General features: G+C 45.6%; 3 protein-coding genes across 3 annotated transcripts in view; 1 reads left to right on the forward strand and 2 right to left on the reverse strand.

Annotated features, from left to right (window-relative positions):
• Positions 1 to 2,021, forward strand: part of LOC119317221 (E2F-associated phosphoprotein-like) — a 2,675-nt gene extending 654 nt beyond the window's left edge. Inside the window, exons 2-3 of the mRNA XM_037591649.1 lie at positions 176 to 341; positions 1,618 to 2,021. Of these exons, the coding sequence (XP_037447546.1) occupies positions 176 to 341; positions 1,618 to 1,873 (422 nt within the window). The 3' untranslated portion in view covers positions 1,874 to 2,021. The remainder of the gene's footprint in view (positions 1 to 175; positions 342 to 1,617) is intronic.
• Positions 2,022 to 2,859: 838 nt separating this feature from the next.
• LOC119315902 lies at positions 2,860 to 4,815 on the reverse strand. Its single transcript, XM_037590346.1, has 2 exons — positions 4,812 to 4,815; positions 2,860 to 4,278 (listed from the first exon to the last, which is right to left on the reverse strand). The coding sequence occupies exons 1-2, from the start codon at positions 4,813 to 4,815 to the stop codon at positions 3,041 to 3,043; spliced, it is 1,242 nt and encodes a 413-aa protein (XP_037446243.1). The 3' UTR covers positions 2,860 to 3,040.
• Positions 4,816 to 5,754: 939 nt separating this feature from the next.
• LOC119317222 (putative PAP-specific phosphatase, mitochondrial) lies at positions 5,755 to 11,357 on the reverse strand. The gene is made up of 9 exons (XM_037591650.1): positions 11,204 to 11,357; positions 10,973 to 11,102; positions 9,835 to 9,937; positions 9,510 to 9,745; positions 9,365 to 9,424; positions 6,865 to 7,247; positions 6,430 to 6,508; positions 6,274 to 6,324; positions 5,755 to 6,168 (listed from the first exon to the last, which is right to left on the reverse strand). The coding sequence occupies exons 1-9, from the start codon at positions 11,305 to 11,307 to the stop codon at positions 6,010 to 6,012; spliced, it is 1,305 nt and encodes a 434-aa protein (XP_037447547.1). The 5' UTR covers positions 11,308 to 11,357; the 3' UTR covers positions 5,755 to 6,009.
• Between the last annotated feature and the right edge of the window lie 5,307 nt (positions 11,358 to 16,664).

Raw genomic sequence — 16,664 nt, forward strand, 5'->3', positions numbered from 1 at the left:
CGTTTCTCCGCCGTAAATCCCCAATCCGGCAACCCCACATGTAAACCTTGTTCTCGCTCCAAAGAACTAGGCTCCTGCAATCTGGCAAGGTGCAGCACATGCTCATGAATCATGTTCTAATAAGTGCTCTTAAGTAATTGTACTGATTCGCCAATTTTTTTTTAATTTGGTGCAGTGTCCAGCGACGACGAGATAGACTACTCCGTGGAGCCCGAGTTCTACGACCCCGCCGTAGACGATGTTGATGAGCGCTGGGCGCACAAGCAGAGGAAAGGACGGACTTCTGACGCCGTGCTCAGCTGCCCCGCGTGTTTCACTACCTTGTGCCTGGATTCCCAGAGGTAATCCACTTGATGCCTCACATAGGGTCTCGTCTCAGAGACTAGGGGGCTCTTTGGACTATAATGCCTTTACATTTTTATTTTTTTGTACTTTTATTATGCTAAAAAAAAAACTATAAGGCTTTGCAGCAATGTTTTTTCCTAATGGCGAAGATTGCAAAAAAAAATTCTTTAAAGGTGAAGACGGAACAGCTTATATCTGTTACACAAGTACTATTGGGATTGTGCTGTGACTGCCTCTGTAAACATGTATAGGATAATTGCATTAGTTTGATAAATTCATGGAGAGATTTAAGTGGTACTGATTCTATAATCATGTTTAGGGAAGTTGGCATATTGTTAATACCGTTAGGAATATATGTGAGTAAGTATTTTTCAGAGCTTCCGCATCTCTGCGTCATACTGATCAAGTGGCTGTAAGAAATATTAGAATCTCTGCATGGTTTATTTGTCTAGGATAACTGTGTACATCTCAATTGTTCCTAAACGTTTAATTTCTTAATTTGGCTTTGCTTATGTGAGAGGTATTATCCTGGAAGCAGAAACCACTGTTTTAGATTAGCATGTGCAATCTATCTTCATAAGCTTATTCTATGATGAAATGTTACATAAATGCATCATTCTTAACTGTGCCTGTTTGTTTCCTCGTTATGAATTTGAAAAAGTAAATTTTGTTTCTACTGAACTCTTAATCTGGTTTGTTTGAACAAGAATGAGAATCCCACAAGTACAATTTGTTTGGTGTATGTTGTGAAGTCTGAAACATGAATATATCTGATTAATTGTTGTATGTTGTGAAGTCTGTGATATGATTATCTCTATAAACATTACGATGTTGTTTTGCTTTGCACAATGCTCAGAAATAGCTTGCTTTGCACAAGATAACGCAACTAACCGTGATATATACGTGTTGGCCTCCCGGCTCAGATATGTGCTGTGTTGTACCGAGTCCAGCATGGTTATGTTCTTAGACCAAGTCCTCTTGCCACCCATCATGTAATCATCTGTTTCCCAAGCCTTGTACAGTTAAACTATATCCACGCAGAAAAGAAACATGTACACCAGATAAAGTTGTCACTGTACTTCACAGCTCCTTGAGGATTCAATCGAAGCTTTCACTTCAGAACCCTGAATGCTTTAAATATTCTCAGTTATCTGTCTTTCTGATTGTTCACCTTTATATTGGTACTGCTGACAATAGATTTTACAATGCTTAAATTGGTATTTTATACGAACACCAATACTAAAATTGTGGATGGTTTTTTCTGATGTTCAGGCACGAAAAGTATGTAAACCAGTACCGTGCAATGTTTGTGTGCAACTGCAAGGTCAAGACTGATCAGATTCTACGGGAGGGGAAAGGAAAAAGGAAGAATCGGAAAGTAACGGCTGTTGATTCTGCTACACCAGAAGTTGCAAACAAGGGGCCAGTTTATCACCCTGTTTGTTGTGAGATCTGCTCAACTGAGGTTGGAGTGTTTGATGAAGATGAAGTTTACCACTTCTTTAATGTCATTCCTAGTAACTCATGAACCTTCTGATGTTGTGAGAATAGTTCTCGTAGTGCTGTTTTTTGTCGATCCAGAGCTGATGTGGTAGTATGTGAATTATTTTTTCTTTTCATGATATCAAGACAAAGTTAAACCTGCCGTCCTTCATGGAAATTATATTCTGGCATCATGGATTTGGATTATCTGAAATGACAGACTTTTCAGAGGGGAAGAACCATCCTTGCAAAAATGGAAGCAAATTGATAAACATGAATTGGACATTGTAGCTTATAGGCTTGAAAAGCAACATGTTACTATCTTCAAGTCATGGCTTAGAGGGAATGTGTCCTTTCCTTTCAAAGTAGGGAGATGTGTTTCTAGAATGACCTATAACTGTATTCAAACTCGACAAAAATTACAAGTACAATGCTTTAGATTAGAGTAGATCTGAGAAATCACAGAGTAACTCTTGTAACAAAGAACTACTCCCTCCGATCCATATTATTTGTCGCTAGAGAGAGTACAAAGAAATTTTTCAGAAACATCTTCTCCATGATATCAATCTTTGGAATACGAAATACGGCAAAGGCTTTAGGGTCAGTCCTTTTGGGTGGCTTAAAAAATAAGCTGTCTCTTCCCAGCTTAAACATAAATTTCTTGAGACTTTTAAATTAGTTACACCATCACTAGTTTAGAAGCCTTAGTGAATAAGAAAAACGGTTTATGTGAAAAGCTAGAGATTAGATAGCTTTTTTTTTAGTCTGCCAAAAGAACTGGCCCTAGTAAAGTGAACTACAGCCAAATCGAAACAGCGAAAATGTCACTCATACACCTGCACATACTTCACTACCTTCATATATTTTAGAAATCCTCTTGAGTCGCCCATCCAAAAGGATGAAAAGTCATAATCCTTGAACATACTTAGGTTGGGGATGATCCTCCAGAGATAGATGTTGTCAAACTATAAGATCCTCATCAAAACGCTAAAGAAGGACTCCAAAGTCACAATGAACCACACCAACAACAGCGACAGAAATATCTACCACAAATTCATCAGATCCATATGGAGAAATATATGAGGACATAAACCTAACAGTTTTGCTAAAGCACATCTAAACCTAAAATATAATTGGACACATCTAAACCTAACAGTTTATTGTGGGGATTACTCCATTTACATTTTTTGAGGGATTACTTCACCATCCACTTTCATGTACGGTAGTAGCATCCATCCCGCATATCGCGGAAAAAAGGTGGTCTCTCACGACCACGCCACCCTGCCTTGGGCTGTGGACAATCAAGGCAGCCATGTCGAACAAGGTTTTCTTTAAACAAGTGTGGCATGGCGACGGTCCGGTGGCAATCAAGCTTGTGATGTTTCTGCACTCTCCCCTTGGAATCGCACTGCAACACGCAGCGCTCGCCATGGACCAGCACGTCTCCCTCCAGCGACACGACTGCCACGCCGGAGAAGCGGTCGATGTGATCCACCGAGAGTGAGAACTGGAGCTTGCAGAACCAGGCAGGTTGCTCGTAGTTCGGCATGACCCAGAGCTGCACCGTCCTCTCCCCGCGCACGGTCATGGTAAGCATGCCCTCGAGCTCCAGCAGCGCCCGTCCGTCCGCATCTACGTCGGATGGGCTCATCCACCGGAACGTCTCCGAGACGGTGTCGAACACCAGCAGTTGTCTGTCGCTCTGGAAGCTCTGCGGCAGCCAGTGCAGGTTGCCGGAGACGAGGGCCGGCGGCGACTCGCAGGCGGGGCGGATCGTATTCTGATCGGACAGAAAGTCGGGGGAGGCAATGCGCCTCTGGACCACCTTGTGGCCCATGGTGAAGACCCAGTGCTCGGCACGACAGAGCCGGTGGGACAACAGGATATGGAAGTTGCCGGAAGGGCGATGCACGTAGAAGCCGATGACGATGCTGCCGTTTTCGGGGAGGTCGGCCCAGCAGCGCGTGGCAGGATTGTATGCATATATGCTCCATCCGTGGGAGATGAGGAGGACGCCGTCGCAGGAGCCGTGGACGTCGAACGCGCTGGGGTGCCACAGCGTCGCCGGATCGATGTGCCGGAAATTGCGGTCCCGTCGCGGCCGCTTCTCCTCGGACTCGACGGCGTGCTTGTGCTCTTGAGCGACGGCGAAACGGAGCACCGGCTGGGACGCGCGAGCGCGGAGGTCGATGCCTTCGATGCGGACGCGCAAGTACGGCGGGTTCAGTTCCGGGGATGCTAGGCTGTCGTCGCGGTAGAGGCGCAGCAGGGGCATGTGCGGCTGATGTCGGCGGTGGGCGTGGGGAAACCGGTCGTCGTCGATGATGCTGCGCCACAGCTTGCAGATGGCGCGGGAACGAAGGACCGCTCGGGCAGGCAGGCGGGAGATGATCTCGGGGATCAGGTCATCCGGGATGCTGCTACGAGTATCAGGGGATTCTCTGTGATCCGCTATGGCCGACAGGGTCAACAACTCAACACGTCGCAATCACGAACTACAAGGATACGACGCGTCCAACAAGGCCAGAGGCCAGGGTATATAATACTCGCTCGCTCCCGATAAAATTGTGTTAGATTTGTACTCGCTTTCTAAATATTTAAATATTTGTCCTTATAAAGATTTCAACACGTTCGATTTGGGACTCAAACTCGGATGGGCTGGCAGCTACCCCAGCTGCCCAGCCAACGGAGGTACTATCACCCATGCATTATGTTAGCTTGTAATTTATCTTACCATAATGTTGATGTGATTGTATAGATAAATATTATCAAATCATGTTCGTGATTTATCTTATATTTTGTTGAGAAGTTTAGTAAGTAAATTAAAATGAAATTTGTTCAGAAGGTAAATAGATCAAGTTGATTTTCATACGGCGAAGATTGGAGGAAAGAGTGATGGTAAGAAAAATGAAACATGATCTTACACTCTTTTTAGAGTGAATTCCACATTTTATCCCTATATATGCATTTGTGACACTAATTACCCATCGAGTGAAAATTCGTCCAGAATACCCTTTTTAGAAGCTTTCGGCCCTTTTATTCTGATGCATGTCCATTAGGCAAGGTGTAAGGTGACGTCCGGAGTCAAAAATATCTGGATGATGACGATGAATGAAACAAATGGACAAGAGAAGTCTGGACATGATTGTCAATAATGTCCTTTGATCTTTACACTTTTTTTTAGGAATCATTGGCACAACATGCAGATCTTATCTAATATAAACAAGGAAAATGCAAAATTAAGGTAAAACCGTGTTCCAAAATCTGATATTTCAACAGAAGTTTCACTAAATGAGGCAATATGTGTCACAAATGTACAACTTCAGGGTAAAAAGTGAAATTGACTCTCTTTTTTTAACTTTCAACATTTTGGCTTCACATGATAGAATTGTTTCCAAGGCGTGTATTTTTTTTTTACTTTCTTCGCACAACAAATTCATGCACCAGTAGCCGATGATGCCTTGTAAAGTCAACATGGATTACAACAAGAAGCCAATGGCAAAGCCTGTCTTATCTTAAGCTTGCCATATAGCCTAGAGAAGACAATAAAAATAAAATGTAGAATGGTTATCTCTTATTCTTATCTCTAATAACAAGACCCTCCTAAAAGTATGGTGAGACCACATTGTTGGTAAGAGATCGTCTCTTAATTAAGAGAAGGTGAGTCTTTTCTGCTGATTTCTCTTTCCTTCACCTCAACTAAGATGGTATCGTAGTACATGTGCTAACCTTTTGGCGGGCATTGCCGACTTCTGCATGAAGACCCATAGGAAGGTAAGTCGTTATCCTTACCCTGCGCTGGAGCGATGACTGCTCGTCTGTTTGAACTGATGGCCAAACATATTGTATGGTGCACTACTGTCTACTGTCAGATTGGAGGCAAAAGGTTCTAGAATTTGGCAACCAATTGGATACCAAGACGGCTAATAAGAGGACAATCATGTTTAGCCTGTACAGCTTCTGAATGGCATTGCTTAAGCAGCTCAGGCACCAACTATTCAGAGAGAACATCTGTTTTCTTCATGTAGATACATTTTGGTATCAACACTGAAAGTAATCTGCCAAATTTTGTGGTTTATCTCTGTAACGCGAGAAGTCATGCAATCTAATGCTCAGCCAGACCACCTTGGTGAAAAGAAAGTGAAAAAAAGAAAGAAAAAAAAACGTGTTTCAGTTCTGAATCTATTCAACGTTGCTATTTTTGTAATTTGCTGAGACCATTTCCACAAGCTTGTCATGAAGAGCACCGTTTGTCGCCAGAACACCACCCGAAGGATAGATGATTCTATGCCCGGTTAGGTCAGCTCCAAAATCCAATGGTTTCCCGCTCCAATCACATGTCTGTCAGTTTTATCAATTTAGAGACTCATAAGTATAGCTATAATGTTAAGAATCAATAGACAAATGGACATTTCTTGTATCCCTGGCCTAGCAAACGTGACATACCTGACCTCCAGCTTCCTCAACACAAATTACCCCAACAGCATGATCCCAAGCCTATGTGAATAGCCGGAGAAGAAAGGATCAGTACAAGTGCAAACTAAGCCAGCAAGCTGTCTAACTTGTCACACAGTACAACGGAAAATTCAAGCAAGAGGTCACCTTGAGTAGTTTTTCCGCCCGTGCTAGGAGGATAAAAACTGACATTCTCCCACAAGCTACCAAGAGATACTTGGACAAGCTAAAAAAGCAGCAACAATAAGGTCAGATCACGGTAAATCATGTATTAACAAATCGATACGATATTAGTCTAAGATAGTCACTACCAACCTAAGATAGATATTTTCTAGGAAAACTAAAAGCAATAAGGTAGCAGGGCAGCAAAAGAAAGAAAAAGGATGGCTCCATTTCAGATTATGCTAACAACCTAGTAGTGAATAACATCTTTTTGAAATATCCATTGAGAACTTGTTAGGATGGCGATAAAATAACTGCCAATCCTTAAAAAGCCTTGTGCTGATTCACTAGGACCATGTTTAAATTGGTTAGGAAGGTAAACTAGAATGCGTGGATTGTCACGAGGAAACTGCAACATACCTTCCACCGCAAGAATTTTGGAGAAGAATCTTGTTCTCATCTCTCGGCTCAGATTCATCCATTGTCGAGCTGAAGTGGGCAGATAATGGCATCATATCCCAAGTATGGCTATCAACAATGCAGAAGCGTGCCATCTGTGCAACTGAACAGGGATCAACAGAGCATCTCTTCCAAACATCCGGTGCCGTTGTCAATTGGCCAATCTCAGCAGACATGGGCCTAGACCAAGTACCACAGCCTACATGAGACACCATAAGGATGCCATGGCCAGGACAAGCCGCAATACTTTCATCTTCCGTGTCGCCTACGGTAGTCTCGGTCAAATTTGGGCATCCCATCACTCCTACTGCTAACTTTCCATCCACCACAAGAGCCAAACCCACCTAAGGACCAAGCCAAAAAGCTTCATATTGGAAGAAAGAGAGTAAGAAAACAAAGTGACTAAGATCTAATGTTAGAAAACCACTGAGGAATAAATCCTTATCGAACAGTGACCAGATAGGAGGAAACATACTTCGTATTCAGACATGCAAAACTGCTGGATTTTGATACTGAACGATGAGTCAAAAGGAAATGTGCCTCATAATTTTTTTGCATATGTGTTCTTACCCTTGGTTAATCAATGATTTATTTGAATGAAAGACTAGGTATAAACGTCAAGCTACAAACCTCAAAAGTATGACAAACCACATAATGCTGATTATTGCTTTTGATGCATGCATCCGAATTACCAATGCTACAGGTAGTGGCTGACCAAAGTATGTGGTCGCTACTCACTCCGACGGATGCCAGGGGGCGTATGGTTACTGGGTCTATCCGGTGAGAGACGGTAGCACGGGCTATCTTCAACCGGTTTGGATGGCGGTCATGTAATAGGATAGGTGTTTAGTTTCCTATCTTCTATATGCCAGTCGGTTGTGGCTTTTTTTTTCTTTTCTGTTTTTGCTCTTTGTGAGCTTTGTTTACCTTTTAGACCTGAAGACTTTGTTGAACCTTTTACTTGTTTAATACGCCGCATGCATCGATTTGATGCAGAGGCCGGGGATAACCTCCTTTTCGAAGAAAAAAAAGGTAGTGGCTGACCAAAGTATTGGAACAAACTACACAAATAGTGTCGATACAGATAAATATAGGACAAACCCAGTGCTAGAAGTTCCCACACCAGGTGGGTCCGGGGAAGGCGAAGGATTATATGAGGTAAGCCTTACCCTTGCATGGTGCAACGCAGAGATGCCGCATCGAACCCAAGACCACTTGGCACAAGTGGGGAGTACTTCACCACTGCCCCAGGCCTGTCCATAGTGTCGATACAGATAGGCCTGGGCGTTCGGTTGCACCGAACCGCTCGGTTCGGTTTCTCGGGCTATTAAGGAATTCGGTTTCGTGCTAATGATGACCGATCGGTGTTCTAGAAAGGGTCTGTCTAGGACACATCTATTTTTTTGTCCACTCTGTTTGTGGTCTATTTTTTTGTCCTAGTTTTTTTTTTGTTTCTTGTTGCTGCATTATATATTTGTGGGAGCTTAGATGTGACATTTTTAAAAAACATCTAGATGTGAATTAGACAAACTGTTCTGGAAAATATCTAACCGAGCGTTCGGTCAACCGATGAATTCGGTTCGGTCTCGATCTTAACCGAAGTTATCGATGTTCTGCAGCTCGCACTCTCTATCCAGATCGAAGCCGCTGACTCACCTACTGCCAGAGGAAAGCAGAAGAGGCGACTGGCGCTGAGAATAGAGATGAGATGGCGTCGCCGCGTCGGCCGCCGGGATGGAGAGAGAGAGGGTCATGCTGCCACCCGCTGGAATGGGGAGATAGAGAGGAGATGGCGTGGTCCGCCGTGATAGAGGGAGCGACGACATGGAATCTGGTGGCGGCTGCCGATCCACCTTCGCTGGTTGCTGGGGGAAAAGCAGGGCGGCTAGGTTGTTGCCGAGTGGGGATATCCAGATATGTGTGGTCGATGCATGTGGGCCGAGGCAGAGAGCTACGGGGGGATTAGCAAACGTGAATACATAGTCATGCATTGCGTTGGGCCTTCTACAATTTTTGGCCCATATCACGTTTATTCGGTCTGTTCGGTGTTTTCGGTTACGTGATGCCTAAAACCGAGTTGACCGAGATAAATTCGGTTTTGCAGAAGTCATCACCGAAGTTCTGGCCGAAATAATCGGTTCTGGTCTATTCGGTCTTGGTCCCGGTTATTTCGGTTCGGTAGTTCGGTCAACGGTTAATATGCCCACCCCTAGATACAGATAATCCCACAAAAGTAAGCATGGTCAACACGAATGTGGCTACCAAGAAAGACCCATGAGTCCCATGCTTGTTCGATGGGGAAAACATTTTTTGTGCATGCATGAATGTGCAGCCCATAACGAAGTTGTATGCTTGTGCGGTTTTGTAGCATGCTCTAACAATGGCTGTTTTCCAGATTTCAGTAGTGACGTGATCAACAAAATCTAATCATGAGTCATAAAATGCATACAAAGAAACATACCACATACAAAGAATCCTCCCCTTTCAAGAAACCCTTGGTACCATCAATCGGGTCAAGTAGCTACAAAATTAAAGCATCATCTTTATTCACTGGAACTAACTTTTGCAGATCTGGATGTATGATTAATAAAACTTTCATAGCTTACCCAATAAGTAGCAGGATTTGAATCAAAGGAGACAGCATCCTTGCCTCCTCTGTCAATAGCTCTCAGCACATCATCATGAGTTAAAGGAGGACCGTTGTTATTCACATGTTTTGTGAAAAAACTTGAAATGGACTCAACAAGTGTATTACTCTTACTATCAGCAGTATTAGAGGACCGTATAAATGCTGAGTCCTCTTCTGCCACCAGAGGTATCGATGGGAACAGTTGTTGTAGCTCTTCGAATGGGATCATGGTAGAGGTGGCATCAGACAACGGTGCAAAGTGCATATCATATGCTGAACTGAGGAAATGAATTATGAATTACCAAAGCTGATAAGGGCCTGAACTCCAAAATCTGCAATTGTCACATGAGTTTGATCGTTCTTTTCAAGAATCTTCTCGTCACCTACAAGCATTGATGCCCTCACCTGTCAAGGCAATCAATTTAACCAGCAAAATAAGCTCAGGTTGCTCGATTATTTTCAGCGACATGTCGGAAAAACATTTAAAATTTAAGAAATCATAATTGGATGATGGATGATAAATTGGCAACTCAAAAAGTTGAACATTCGGGTTTAGTATAGTCTTTTTCCTCTGAAACCTCTGTTGTTGGTAAACCTGACTAAAACAAAATTGTTTTTCTGCTGCTAAACAAGGGTAATTTTCTGATAATGGCTAAATCGTATCTGTTCCAATCTTGTTCTAGACATGATTTCAGTTTCCTGTCACAGACATATTAAATTTGCAATGCACTATGACCTATCCTGGCTATTGGAACATTTTGAATGACTAAAGTGGTGCTCTAGACACGTTTAAAAAAAGTTTCATAAGCTGACATAATACTGAGCAGACTACATCCTGCTTCAAAATATTGGTGGTTCACTCTGTGCTATATTTTCCTGTGGCAAACTTTATGCCAGAGAAGGAACTTCGCACACGGGAAGTCTCATGGTTTTATCAAAGCTTCTCCATGTTGGCATTGCTGAAGATCAACATTATGGAGCTCCACACAAAAATGCAAATTAGTTGATGATTTGTAAAATCGCTGCTCAGCTCTGTAGCCGACTAACTAGCTGAGTTTTCAGTTCAGGAAAAAATCTACTGCAACTGAGCTTTGGAACGCCCAAAATCCGCACACACAATGCCGGAATCTGACTTTACCAAAGGACCATATCAGTTTATTAGTATTACACTACTACCGATATCACCGAACGGAGATTAGCTTAGCCCCACGCCCAAATCTGACAAGCCTCCAGTTTCTCAAACGGACACATCCAAAGGAGAGGGGACGGTCCCTGGTTTCCCTTTTTTATCTCTTAATGCCGTTTAGGCTGAACTGCTCCTCTAAGTGAGCTGCTGTATAACTGGAGATCGCGTTTTGGTTTCATGCTGGTAATGGAACCGGGGAGGGAAACCTCCCTGTTCATCTAAAAAAAAAAGGAGAGGGGACGAGTTGAACTCACATCCACGCAGAGGCGGCAGGCGCGCTCGACGGAGGCGACGGCCGCGGCGAGCTCGCGGTGGTGGGAGGCGCGGTCCGGCGGGAAGGGTAGCGCGCACACCTCATGCGCGACCGGTGCCGCCGCCGCCGCCCTGTGCAAGAACAATAAGGGGTGAGCCAAAGAGGTGGCGGCTTGCTGTCAGAACTGACATAGTTGGGGTTAGGATAGTTCGGAGGTCGGCGAGGGCACGACCTTACGGAGAGGCGGGAGGGAGGATGCACCGGCGGGGCGATGAGCCTGCACTGCCGGACGACGAGGAGGCGGTGCGGCGGAAGCGAGGGGTGGAGGAGCGGCATGTGTGTGTGCGTGCGCGCGTGTGGCGGGAGCAGAACGGCCGACTCTTTTTTTGCAGGGATGCGTGTTCGCATGGACCGCCAACGCGGTACGGGATAGGGATTACGTGACGCACAGATGTTGGGCCTGCTTGTCCGAGTCTGCACCACTTCCGTCCCCTTCTGAAAAATATTTTTTTTGGTCCATCTCGCTCCAGCTAAGGTACGATATGATTGTCCCTAAAAAAAAGGTACGATATGATTGTGTCCTGCTGATATCTCTACTGCTGCTATGATCAGCAAATTTTAAACCTGAATTTGCCGCTGGCCCTGACGTGGACCACTTCTTAGCCGTTGATTTCTTTCACAAAGTGAATGTGAATTGATACTGCTTATCAATTTATCATAGCAAACACAACCGATCCAGTGGTTCTAATTTTTGGAATTCGCTGAATGAGCTCGCGCGTCAAAATGAGTTGTGCTGGATTCTTTTGGACTTGTCCACACACTACACCTGCACACCTCCTGTACCCTCACGTGGTGGTGCTTAGAAAAGGTTCATTGTGATTGTTTTCTTACGTACTCATCATTTAAAGACATACGGTATCTCTTTTGCTGCCTAAGGGCATGTGCAATAAGGGCGGCCCCATAACAAAAAATAGTTTAGGGCATCTACATTTATTTTTTCTCTCAAATGCAAGCTACCAGCAAACTTCTTGCGACGGCCGCTACTAATCAGTGGCTGATGATGGGGCACCCCGAAGCCCCTTTGGTGGATCCATGGATCAAGCTGAAGATCACAGACGATGCACTGGGCTTTGCCTCTCCTTCCAAGAAGCGAGAGACTGGAACAACAACATTCTCAAGCCCGATCTCAACCCTGACGGCCACCTGGTCGCCTCAAGCTGTGGCTGCGCCCCCGCTGAAGTCTCGCAAAGCCTCCCAAGAATTGCTTGCGCTATGTGCATGTTGTGTTCCTCGCGATTATGTCTGCATGCTTGATGTAATTTCCTTCTCCTAGATCTTCCCTGAACTGCTCCTCTCAGTGAGTTGATGTATCCCTAAACGACTTTGTGGTTTCATTCATATAATGGAACTGGGAAGGAGCCTCTTGTTCTTCTAAAAAAATGCAAGCTACCACTAATAGGTCTCATTAAGAAATAGAAAATAAAGACTCTAGTACACATGCATCTTTACTTTTCACGCCAACCTTTTTCAGCTTTTGACACTGAACCCCATTTTTTCTCTCCAAGCACCTGTCTCCCATAGAGGATCCTGCTTCTCTATCCGGTCCTACATGGCATGTGAGGCATCACCCTGGGGCTATGCATCGTACATGCCCTAACAAAGAGCCTACTTGTATAGCATGTGCCTTCTACTAGTATAAATAGTCCGGTAGCAACGATGTCATTTGCACTCAAGGTTATTGAGGGCATGTACAAAAGAGGCATCACCTTCCTAATGCCTCACCTCTTCCACCTAAGTAAAGATAGATGAGGCACCATTTAGTTTCTCAAACACTCAACGCATAGAGCTGCCCCATCAAGCCCATGTATGACGTATACAACCTTGCTTTTTACCTTACTATACATGCACACAAGGAGAAGCTACCTCACACCGTCTCTCGCCTTTGCCCTCTCTCTCTTGCTTTTGTCACTAGGAGGCTACTTCCTCTGCAGGATCACGCTTTCATCTGCAAGCTACTGGTTGTGCCTACGTGGACATATTAGAGTGACGTCAAGCGCTGGGGCAGCTGTCCACAGTGGCGCGTTGGCCATGCCCTGAGTGATAGACTAAAAGCAAATCTAGCAGAGTCACGTGTTGATAGTCTTCACATACCATCCATCAAGCTGGAGCCGATTCTCCTCGAACGAGAAGGAGCAAAAGTCGTCCTCCTCGCCATCGCAGTTGCAACAGACGAAGAGTTTGCTCGGCTGATCGAGATCGTGCTTGAGTGGACGATGATCGACCGAGGGTCGGCGTCGCAGTCCCCTTCATGCAAACGGGGTGTTCAAATCAGACGCCGTGCGAAGGAGGAGTCGCCATCCTTGCCGCGTGGCCACGGTATAGATCAGACGTCACATGAAGGAGGAGCCTCCCTCCTTGTTGCGTCGCCAGCTGGGCAACTCTTGGCGCCAGGTCATCGTTGAGACGAAGCCCGATCACCAGCCATCCAAGCAACGTCCGCGCATGGAGTGCTATCTCCCAGGCACCAAAGTCGGCGGCGCATTTGAAGGAAATATGCCCTAGAGGCAATAATGAAGTTATTATTTATTTCCTTATTTCATGATAAATGTTTATTATTCATGCTAGAATTGTATTAACCGGAAACTTAGTACATGTGTGAATACATAGACAAAACAAAGTGTCCCTATTATGCCTCTACTTGACTAGCTCGTTTATCAAAGATGGTTATGTTTCCTAACCATAGACATGTGTTTTCATTTAATGAACGGGATCACATCATTAGGAGAATGATGTGATGGACAAGACCCGTTCGTTAGCTTAGCATTATGATCGTTACAGTTTCATTGCTACTGCTTTCTTCATGACTTATACATGTTCCTCAAACTATGAGATTATGCAACTCCCGAATACCGGAGGAACACCTTGTGTGCTATCAAACGTCACAAGGTAACTAGGTGATTATAAAGATGCTATACAGGTGTCTCCGATGGTGTTTATTGAGTTGGCATAGATCGAGATTAGGATTTGTCACTCCGTTTATCGGAGAGGTATCTCTGGGCCCTCTCGGTAATGCACATCACTATAAGCCTTGCAAGCATTGTGACTAATGAGTTAGTTGCGGGATGATGCATTACGGAACGACTAAAGAGACTTGCCGGTAACGAGATTGAACTAGGTATTGAGATACCGACGATCGAATTTCGGGCAAGTAACATACCGATGACAAAGGGAACAATGTATGTTGTTATGCGGTTTGACCGATAAAGATCTTCGTAGAATATGTAGGAACCAATATGAGCATCCAGGTTCCGCTATTGGTTATTGATCGGAGATGAGTCTCGGTCATGTCTACATAGTTCTCGAACACGTAGGGTCCGCACGCTTAACGTTCTGTGACGATTTGTATTATGAGTTATGTGATTTGATGACCAAAGTTTGTTCGGAGTCCCAGATGAGATCGGGGACATGACGAGGAGTCTCGAAATGGTCGAGACGTAAAGATCGATATACTGGAAGGCTATATTCGGACATCGCAAAGGTTCCGAGTAATTCGGGTATTTTTCGAAGTACCGGAGAGTTACGGGAATTCATATTGGGCCTTAATGGGCCATACGGGGAAAGGAGAGAAGGGCCTCAAGGGTGGCCGCGCCCCTTCCCCATGGACTAGTCCGAATTGGAATAGGGAAAGGGGGTGCCCCCTTCCTTCCTTCTTCTTCTCCCTTCCCTTTTTCCTATTCCATGTGGAAGGTAGAATCCTACTAGGACTAGGGAGTCCTAGTAAGACTCCACACTTTGGGCGCGCCCTATGAGGGCCGGTGTCGGTGTCAAAATCGGCGGATCTCGGGTAGGGGGTCCCGAACTGTGCGTCTAGGCGGATGGTAACAGGAGACAAGGGACACAATGTTTTTACCCAGGTTCGAGCCCTCTCGATGGAGGTAAAACCCTACTCCTGCTTGATTAATATTGATGATATGGGTAGTACAAGAGTAGATCTACCACGAGATCAGAGAGGCTAAACCCTAGAAGCTAGCCTATGGTATCATTGTTCTTGTCCTACGGACTAAACCCTCGGGTTTATATAGACATCAGAGAGGGTTAGGGTTACACAGAGTCGGTTACAATGGGAGGAGATCTATATATCCGTATTGCCAAGCTTGCCTTCCACGTCAAGGAAAGTCCCATCCGGACACGGGACGAAGTCTTCAATCTTGCATCTTCATAGTCCAACAGTCCGGCTAAAGGGTATAGTCCGGCTATCCGGACACCCCCTAATCCAGGACTCCCTCAGTAGCCCCTGAACCAGGCTTCAATGACGACAAGTCCGGCGCGCAGATTGTCTTCGGCATTGCAAGGCGGGTTCCTCCTTCGAATACTTCATAGAAGATTTTGAACACAAGGATAGTGTCCGGCTCTACAAAATAAGCTCCACATACTGTCGTAGAGAGAATAATATTGACACAAGTCTAATCTGCTGACGTATTTCATAGCGTGACATCACGCCATAGCCAAGCCTTTATTCGAATCGTTTTTACTGTCCCACCTCAGCGCGTTTTGCGAGGCAGTTTCCTTGGCACGTCTTGTCGAAGCAGAGATCGTGTCCCCTTTATTTATGGGATCCTCATCATTATGGACATGGGTAACCCAGTCGTGCCCATTGGTATATCCCCTCGATCAAAGGTAAGTCCCAAACGGTCATGGGGAGGGCTCTTGGTATTCAACCTCTTATAAAGAGACCAAGGCTTCACTCCTTTCTTCCGATCTTAATCGAATCCGCCCCTCGCCTCGAGTTCCAACACCCAAGGCTCCAGATTTAGGCGCTTCGAACCTTCGACAATGTCCGGCTCCGACCTTCGAGGCCGATGGATGCCTTCCTCCGTCACGGAGGAAGATGTGTTAAAGCTGAGAGAGGCCAGGTTTTTGACCGGCGAAACCTCGCATAGGCTGCCTGCTCAAGGGCAGGTTATTCCCACTCCCAAGCCTGGTGAGAGCGTGGTGTTCGTGTCTCACTTCCTCCGAGGGCTAGGCTTCGCGACGGATCCTTTCGTGAGGGGACTCATGTTCTATTTGTTGGGTAACGTAGCAGAAATTCAAAATTTTCCTACGCGTCACCAAGATCTATCTATGGAGAAACCAGCTACGAGTAGAAAGGGAGTGCATCTACATACCCTTGTAGATCGCTAAGCGGAAGCGTTCAAGTGAACGGGGTTGATGGAGTCGTACTCGTCGTGATTCAAATCACCGATGATCAAGTGCCGAACGGACGGCACCTCCGCGTTCAACACACGTACAGCCCGGTGACGTCTCCCACGCCTTGATCCAGCAAGGAGAGAGGGAGAGGTTGAGGAAGACTCCATCCAACAGCAGCACAACGGCATGGTGGTGGTGGAGGAGCGTGGCAATCCCGCAGGGCTTCGCCAAGCACCACGGGAGAGGAGAAGAACTTGGGAGAGAGGGAGGAGGGCTGCACCAAAGGCATAAGGTGTGTTTGGGAGGCCCTCCTACCCCACTATATATAGGGATCCCAAGGGGGGGTGCGCCAGCCCCTAGGAGATCCAATCTCCAAGGGGGCGGCGGCCAGGGGAGGAGTCCTCCCCCCCAAGGCACCTAGGAGGTGCCTTCCCCTGCTGGGACTCTTCCTTTAGGGTTTCCCCAGGCGCATGGGCCTCTTGGGGCTGGTGCCCTTGGCCCATGTA

This window comes from Triticum dicoccoides, chromosome 6A (genome assembly GCF_002162155.2).
Source record: "Triticum dicoccoides isolate Atlit2015 ecotype Zavitan chromosome 6A, WEW_v2.0, whole genome shotgun sequence".
Classification (NCBI taxonomy): domain Eukaryota; kingdom Viridiplantae; phylum Streptophyta; class Magnoliopsida; order Poales; family Poaceae; genus Triticum; species Triticum dicoccoides.